This window comes from Pagrus major, chromosome 7 (assembly GCF_040436345.1).
Source record: "Pagrus major chromosome 7, Pma_NU_1.0".
Classification (NCBI taxonomy): Eukaryota; Metazoa; Chordata; class Actinopteri; order Spariformes; family Sparidae; genus Pagrus; species Pagrus major.
In genome coordinates this window covers 12,363,068-12,371,444 of record NC_133221.1, presented here as the reverse complement: position 1 = coordinate 12,371,444, position 8,377 = coordinate 12,363,068, and the positions used below count along the sequence as shown (strand labels likewise).

At 41.8% G+C, this 8,377-nt stretch overlaps 1 protein-coding gene across 2 annotated transcripts; it reads left to right on the top strand.

The window, feature by feature from the left end:
* Nucleotides 1–1,740: 1,740 nt before the first annotated feature.
* aaas (achalasia, adrenocortical insufficiency, alacrimia) lies at nucleotides 1,741–7,650 on the top strand. Of its 2 annotated transcripts, none has more exons than XM_073470206.1 (17): nucleotides 1,741–1,838; nucleotides 2,072–2,207; nucleotides 2,416–2,543; nucleotides 3,584–3,639; nucleotides 3,734–3,825; nucleotides 3,918–3,964; nucleotides 4,549–4,647; nucleotides 5,031–5,174; nucleotides 5,480–5,600; nucleotides 5,702–5,826; nucleotides 6,137–6,197; nucleotides 6,298–6,388; nucleotides 6,588–6,681; nucleotides 6,829–6,896; nucleotides 7,012–7,093; nucleotides 7,188–7,272; nucleotides 7,406–7,650. In XM_073470206.1, the coding sequence occupies exons 2-17, from the start codon at nucleotides 2,097–2,099 to the stop codon at nucleotides 7,559–7,561; spliced, it is 1,560 nt and encodes a 519-aa protein (XP_073326307.1). In that variant the 5' UTR covers nucleotides 1,741–1,838; nucleotides 2,072–2,096; the 3' UTR covers nucleotides 7,562–7,650. The 2 variants fall into 2 exon arrangements, with proteins under 2 accessions (XP_073326307.1, XP_073326306.1); XM_073470205.1 differs by having other exon boundaries at nucleotides 6,585–6,681.
* The last annotated feature ends 727 nt before the right edge of the window (nucleotides 7,651–8,377 follow it).

Below are 8,377 nucleotides of genomic sequence, written 5' to 3'. Positions count from 1 at the left end.
AACCGGGGACCCATGCAACGTGAGGCGCGCTGGGTTTATTGGGGGAGGGAGCTGTCTCCTTCCCAGTGCTGAATTGACGTCACGGAAATGCGAGTTGCGCCGCGAGGGGGCGCTGCACCCTCCCTCTGCAAACACACACACACACACACACACACACACACACACACTCTCACACACACCAGTTTGTCATCATCACAGCCATCATTTCCAGTCCTAAAATGAGTCCTTTCATTCACTGATTTCTATGTTTGAGCTTCAAGCAGCCAGCATCCACATCTGCTGCTGCTGATGTGTCCTCAAGCAAGACACACCGACTCCACGCCAGCTCCAAGGATGCTGGTGTGCAACTGACCATGCACTTTGCCTTCCAAAGTGAGCAGGAACAGACAGCAGCTTTATCTTTATTATAATCACGATTCAGATGCTTGCAATAGTCTTGTAATGTGCAGGGCCGGATTACATGGATCGATGGCACAGGGCAGACTGTGTTTTGGGCCCCTCTACATGCACATTTTGATATTTGGTACACAAAATAAACTTAGACATGCATTGGACAAGTTTTCAACTTATCATTATAAAGTAAATGTTGATTGCACAATGTAATGGATATAGAATAATGAAACTATGGTGTTTACATTGGATTCCTATGAACCTCCTTTGTCTGCAACCGGGCACACGTGGAAAGAAAGGTTAACTGTAACTCTCTTTGCTATGCTGAGTTCTTGGGTTGGATGATTATGAAAAACTTGAGCTGTGCTTGAGGAAGTGTAGCAGATTTTCTTTGTCACGCACGGGAGAGGAGGCAGAATGTTTGTTTAAGACAGAGCTGCAAAATAATTTGTAATCACTTATTCGGATTTTGATATTTAAAATGAGAAACTTAAATTTACAGATGCGTTTCTCCTGACTTTCGATGGGGTGAAACCACTGAAATACTTTTTACCAGAGCCATTTCCTACCATATGCCCCCAAAACCACCAGGGGGGCCTCCATTAAGAAAAAAAACGGTGATGTGAATGGGCTTCAGAACTGACTGGTCTGGTTGAACTGACAACAGGTGTGTAAGAATAATAAAGGTAGCCTGTATGGGAAGGGGGAGTGTCTGTGTTGTCTACTATCAGACTATCACCCTACAGTGGCTGGGGGCTAGCTGGTTAGCATGCTATCTTCAATAGGTATCTCTGCAACACAATACAGAGACATCTTTGACATATCGAAACTGTTATTTCTTCATATACTGTTGATAATTTTAGCACATTTTTTGAATGCCTGAAACAAGAATTCTCACCTGTAGCACATTTAAAGTAACTTAAATGAATAAATAAATATAGAAACCCTTGAAAAAAGTTTGTTTTTAAAATTTGTTTACATTAAATGTTTACAAACATTTGATTTAAGGTAGTTAATGTCTTGATTTCCCTTCTGTCTGCGCCCCCTAGTGGCAAGGAGGCCCGGATAACGTGTCAGTAACATGATAATGAACGGTAAACATGGAGTAAATAAAACACAGTAAAAAATCCTGTGTAGACTGTGTTTGTAAAATTTAAATCAGTGATTCGTGTATTTCAGGAATATCAACTCCAACAGCAAACAGTAGGTACTGGTTTGGCTCAGTGTGGTGGGTGTAGTGTCGCTCAGTGTCCTGCAGGGGGCAGCACATCGGCTCTGTCCCGGTTTGTGCTGTGAAACTGAACCTCGCACTGTTTGCTCCTCTGGCTTGCCGTAGTCCACACGGCGGGACTGACTTAAAGTAAGGAACTGAAAAGTGTCACAACAACGTAACGTACTTTAATTTGTTGTTTGGGAGCACATCGCTCGATAACCGACAACGCTACAAGGTAATATGAACGACATATTAAACGTAGAGTAGCTGTTGCTGATAAAACCAGGCCGACTTCAAGGTTGTTTGCTAAAGCAAGCTAACTAGCTAACTTTAACCGTTAGCTAACCAGCTGTTTGTCCACTGTTCTCCACGTGTGTAGAGCTACAGTCAGCTGTTCAGGTGTAAACATGACAATCGCCGCTGCTGTATTTACCTGACTGACCCATGGTGTGTTTTTTCCGAGTCCAGTGTGTGGTTTTTCTCCGTGTCGAAGATGTGCTCTCTGGCGCTGTTCCCCCCTCCGCTGCCCCTCGGACAGACCACTCTGTGCGAGTCCAACAACGAGCTGCTGTCAAGAACCGGCACCGAGGACCAGCTGAAACAGGTCTGAGTCAAAGCTGCTGTGGTGACCATACAGCATGTTCATTTGGATATATGTTAACTAATAATCTGTCTGAAAACTACATACAAATGTGTCTTTCCAGTGTGCTCAGTTGTTTACTAGACGTGATTGTGGGCTGTGATTCAGAATCGCACCCTGAGCTGGACCTAGTAAAGGTTAAAATCAGTACATGGTTGTGTGTTTTCTGCAGGAGTCCAGTCCTCTGAGTTTGTATTTCCCCCGAGAGTCTCTGAAGCTCCACAGTCGCACAGAAAGCAGCAGCAAGGCAGCCTTCCTGGACCACTCTGAGACACTGTGGATGAGGAGTGCAGCAGCATGGTAGGTCACACATTTTAACAATTTATTCACGTCCACATAAAAGACATCAGGGCACAAATATTGGAGGTGCAGTAGCGTATATCACAAGATCATGGACCAGTGGCATGGATCTTCACAATAAAAAGCAAACAGCTTTCCTCAGGGGAAATAGTAGCAGCATCCCCACCATATATGATGGCTGTCGATGATAAAAGAGACAGCACAGTACTTTGCAAGTCCTTCAGCCCTCTTGTTGGGCATCCCAAGTTGTCGAAACCCTCTTATAAACAATCTGATTGCATCCTAGGCTGCCAAGTTCAGAACAAGTAACACACCTATAACAAAGCTCTGGTACTGAGGAGGACACATACATAGGAATGGGAGGCTGATTGATTGATGGTTATTGGACGATGTAGTTGTGGTGCTATTAGACTTTCCTGCATTACACAAATGTGTCTGTTGTTGAGAAAACTTGAACATTATAAACCCTCATAGACGTAGAATTTATTGTAGGACTGTTGTCGAAGACTGCATTAGATTTAGCTAGGTGCACCTAATGAACTAGCAACTAAGGATAAGACCACTTTGACATCTTGTCTATGATAACAATACTTCTTAAAGGTTGAAATCTATTTTCTTAAGAATTGTGATCAAGAAATCTACTGAGTTGGACATTTCAAAGAGGAAAAATAAACTTGTCAGTGCTCTCTGGTGAACAAACGATGTTTGAACATATCTGTGGCATTTCTGTTTCTTCCTATGTGTGGAAGATTAGTCGCTCAAAAGGAAATTAATTACCAACTATTTTGAATCGATTAATTGTTTCAGTCAATTTTCAAGAAAAATGCATTAAACATTTGCTGTTTCCAGCTTCATAAATGTAAGGATTTGATGCTTTTCTTGTCATTTATGATAGTGATTGAAGAGTCTTTAGGTTTTGGACTGTCTTGGACAAAAAAGTGATTTGATCAGATCAATCGATAATGAAAACGGTGGTTTAAAGCTTGGTTAAAGCTTTATCTACCACAGACATTTATGCAACTTTTCTCTTTCCATTTCAGGCGGGATGGTGGTCTCACAGGACTACTCAATGAAATTACCAACTCACACACAGAGGGTAAGTGAGACACCACAATGTCGTGTTCAGCTTTAACACACAATGACTTGATCCACTTGTAAGTGTCTATACGTCTTATCTTGTGCTCTTGTAGTGCCTAAATGGCTGTCGATGAGTTCTGGTTGTATCCTGGCATTGCTGCAAAAGGTTTCCTCCTTTCACGGCTCCCTGTTCCCTCATCTCACAGTGAGTAGTGTCTGCTGATTAAATAAACGTAATAACCAGAGTTTTATTGTTGCGTTGAAATGCTTATTACCTATTTGTCTTTTGTTCCGTAGTTGAGCAGTGAGGACATGATTGCAGAGTTTTCACAGGTTCTGAACTGGTGAGTGCTGACTGTGTAAAGTGCAGTTTATTAGTGCTCTCAAAGGGAAAATAACTGCATATATTTATTGTAAAGAAACTGGTGGAAAGCTGTCATGTTGATGAAGGGCTTTGAATGTTAATATAACTGTAGATTAATCTTTTTTACCAATTAAGAGAAAATGTATTTGCAACAGCTTTGACTCTTAATTCATTTTTAATTTGTTTGCAAACAAAAATACAAAAATAATGACATTTCCCGGTCCTCAGATATGAGGATCTGCTGCTTTTTCTTCACTTGCATGAAAGTTAATTGAATGTTTTTATGATTTGAACAGTTGGAAAAAAAAGATATTTCATGACATAGCGATGAATATTTTCACTGTTGTCTGATGTTTATAGACCAAACGATTAAAGTAATTGTCAGTTTAATGAACCATGAAAACAATCGTTAGTTGAAGTGTTTCATAAGTGACTGCAAAATTATGGGATATTTGATTACAATTGCAGTGATTTTAAGCAGTGGCTTGAAACTGTTTTTGTCTGAAAATTGTTCCTTTAATAGTCAGGGACCATTCTCTGCTTCAATCCCTCTTGCTTTACCAGGTCTGACTGCGTGGTGCGAGCCTTTGCTTGGCATCCTCATACAGATAAATTTGCCGTCGCCCTGCTGGACGACTCCATTAAGATCTACAACCCCAAAAGGTAAATAAGACAGCTCAGGGAAGAAAAGTCTTGACTGCTTACCCTTCCTTAAAGAGATGATTGCTGATCAAAGCTTTACAGTGCGCGATAACAACATTAACATGAAACATTAATACAACAGGATTAGTCCAAAACAGCAGAGTTGTTGTCCACTGTGTATTTATCTGTTCACTTTCCATGATAGCAGAGTCAGACAGAGATTCATTGCTAGTCTGTAGACACACTCTGATGCAACAATGAAGCTCTGCTCTCAATCACAACAAAGCTGAATGTCTCAAGGACAGGCTACAAACATGACTGCATGTCTGCCTCGTACAGCAGCGTTGTCAGTCACTCAGTGACAGTGTTGTCACGGCTCAGTCTCCTTTTGTTCTCTGTCTCAGCGCCACGACTCCCACACTGAAGCATCGTTTACAGAGGAGCGTTGCAGCTGTGCAGTGGAAACCGCTGTGTGCATCTGCCCTCGCTGTCGCTTGTCAGAACTGTTTACTGGTCTGGCATGTGGACCCCTGCTCACTGTCAACCCGGTACGTAAACCCCAAAATCATTTAATTGAGTGATTCATTACAATGAAAAAACCTCTGCCACAAGTAGGCTTATAAAATATATGTGGAGAGTGTGGATCCCTGACGACGTGTCGCCAAACCTCCTCTCCACCATGGTGACCTGGAAGACGACAGTCCACACAAGATAATCAGTGAAAAAATATCAGAATGTTTACTATCCATTACATGTACATCCATTCTATGTACGTAAAAGATCAAAATTTAACTTGACCACTACAGAAACTCTGATACTCCCTTCTTTTTTTCCTTCCGCTCCACCCACCCAGGCCTTCGTCTGGCTGTGCTCAAGTTTTGTCTCATCCTGGTCACTCTCCCGTCACTGCCATCGCCTGGTCTCCAAGCGGATCTCTCCTCGTGTCGGCCTCACCCATGGACACGGCAATGATGGTACGAGGCAGCCGCTTCATCTTTAAGAAGTGATTCACAAAGTGACTGAAATTCTTACTGAGGTCCTGTGGTCATGAGCTGTTTGTCGATGCATCTTTCAGGTTTGGGATGTAGCTTCAGAAAGCTGTGTGCCGCTTCAGCGTGTCGGAGGAGGCGGGGTCACCTTCCTGTCCTGGTCCCCTAACGGAAGCCACGTCCTGGCTTCTACACCGTCTGCCCTGTTCAGGTAAGAGATTGAATGTTTCACAAGGCTTTCTAATCTGTCTTCTTTCCTTTTACAGCTACAATAGCACATTTCAAGTGAAAGATATGTAAAGCCTCTAGTGAATGTGTGAAATTTCCTCTCCTGATTAGTGTGTGGGGTCGAGACGATGGCCAATTTCTGTATTATAATCGAGGCCCGCTCATCTTTCATGAATATTTAATGAACATGTAAAGGATTAGTGACATAGTCGGGAGTTTAGCAGGTGTTAAGAGATAATGAATGGACAGGAAGTGGATTTTTCACAGATGGATAATCAAGTTTATGCCTTCAGGGTTTGGGAGACCAGGATGTGGACCTGTGAGCGTTGGCCATGTGTGAAAGGGCGCTGCCAGGTGAAAACTTGTCACCACGTTTCAGAGTTATCTTTCAATTAAAAAGGAAGTCTTTTTCTAAATCATGTATTTATTGTATAATTATGTGTGTTTTGTTTAGTCTGGCTGTTGGAGTCCAGACGGGAGTCGACTTCTCTTCACCGTGCAGGGAGAGATGGTCATCTATGCTCTGACCTTCACTGATACACCAGGTTACTCTCAGTCTTTAAATGACCCAATATTTATACACAATGTTCAGCCGCGTCCACAATTCATTTGTAGCTTGAATTGTTTTCCTCTAAAGTTGGATGAAAAGGGTGAAAAATATTCGGAAAGTTTTAAAACTTGTGTAACTTAGGGTAGCATTTTGTAAAAGAAGTTGGCCTGTGTGATGTCGTTGTCATTCAGCAGGCGTACCTACGAGCACATCACAGGGGCCACAGGCAGCAGCAGTGGTGGCCGACCTATCAGAGACGACCTTTAACACACCAGATGGAGACATCGTGTAAGAGCTCTAAATTAATTCACTAATTAGCTAAACAAACATAAATTTGAATATGTATTCCAGCATTTGAGCACAGGCAGTATTCAGTGCTGCTTGACTTCCTGTCTGCATGTTACATAACTCACCACTGTCTCATCTGTCTGCCAGTGTTGGTGGAGAGATCCAGTCTTTAGCCTGGGACCCAACAGGAGAAAGGCTTGCAGTGCTTCTCAAAGGTCTTTCTCACTTTTCTTCTGTTCACCCCGATGAGCCCGATCAGTATTATATTTGTGTTATTTTTTATTAATAACACATTTTAATAACTCATCTCCGTCTCTTCTGTTCTCTCAGGTGATCCGCACACAGCTGATCGGCCTGCAATCATAGCCGTGTTCAAGACAAGAACCAGCCCTATTTTTGAGCTTTTGCCATGGTTTGTACTTCTATGTGTGGTTGCATCTCCTTGTGCAGTAGTGCTGCATATCTTTTCTGCACGTACTGAATATTTCTTGTGTTTCTCTGTTTAGTGGTTTTGTTCAAGGGGAGCGCGGTGCAGAGCCGAGAATGATGCAGTTCCACCCAAGTTTCCAGCACGGAGCTCTGCTCACTGTGGTCAGTACTACCCTAGAAATGATCTGTTTTTTCTCTCATATTATGTTTAAGCTAATAATCTGATGGTTCTTTCACCCTTATTGGCTATTCATCATACTTTCCCACCTCCATCTGAACATTTCTGTGTTCACAGTGTTGGTCCAGTGGAAGAATCACCCACGTGCCTTTCTACTTCCTGAGTGCCGGCGTCCCTCACTGTGGATTCAGTAGCAGACTGTCACTGCCGCCTACTCAGGCCGTTCCTGCAGACTTTGCCAATCAGTCGCTCTTCACAGAGCTCATGTCTTGACCGACCCTCATTCACAGTCACACACTCACGAGTCTTTGTAATCATGGATTGTTAAAAAATGTTAATAAATGTGTTGAAAGATCTTCTAACATTTTGTTGTTCTCTGATTTGTAGACTTTATTCTGAGGTAATGATGAAATGTGGAATTTGTGCTCCAGAAGTCAAACTTTCTTTTATTTAACCTTAATTTCATCAGGGAGGGTTCACTAAAAGCTCATTTTTGGATTTTCTTTTTATCATATCCAGAATAACTAGCATTTTTTAAATGTAACTATGTAGTTTGTTTGGATCACTAATGCACATTTTATTATATTATATTACTCTGGACAGACTGGAGAGGAAGCTGGCCACAGACAAATACTGTGTTGCGGCTGCTCAGATGCATCATTACTCTACAAAATACTTGATTCCAGTCAACAAAATGTTCTTTATTTATGCTTATTAGTTCAAACAAACAGGAGCCAACTACGCCCAGCCCCACCCTGACACCGCAGAACGAATACAGTACTTTTGTTCCTTTTGTTATGAGATTCTCTCATATCAAAATACACACTTGCATCACAGTCTTAAGCTTTCACGCACTCACACATACACACAGTCTATGCACTCACAGTCAAGAGTAACTGACCTCATGAAAGACAAGATTAACAAAAAAAAACATTTAAACACACATGAAGGGTTCTGTTGAAAGAAGAAATACGTCCCCACGCCATTTCTGTTTTTATTCAAAACTCAATTAAAAATCAGCTTCATTCTTAATTCGGTTTTCCTTTTATTTTCCAATTTACATCAATTAGAAGTGTAACAAAATAAAAA

Bases quoted from the DNA above. Each gene is read 5' to 3' on its own strand.
- aaas (XM_073470205.1), top strand. From the start codon at position 2,097: ATGTGCTCTCTGGCGCTGTTCCCCCCTCCGCTGCCCCTCGGACAGACC. The intron at 6,198-6,297 runs GTGAAAACTTGT...TGTTTTGTTTAG, and splicing joins GTGTGAAAGGGCGCTGCCAG to TCTGGCTGTTGGAGTCCAGA. The intron at 7,094-7,187 runs GTTTGTACTTCT...TTCTCTGTTTAG, and splicing joins ATTTTTGAGCTTTTGCCATG to TGGTTTTGTTCAAGGGGAGC.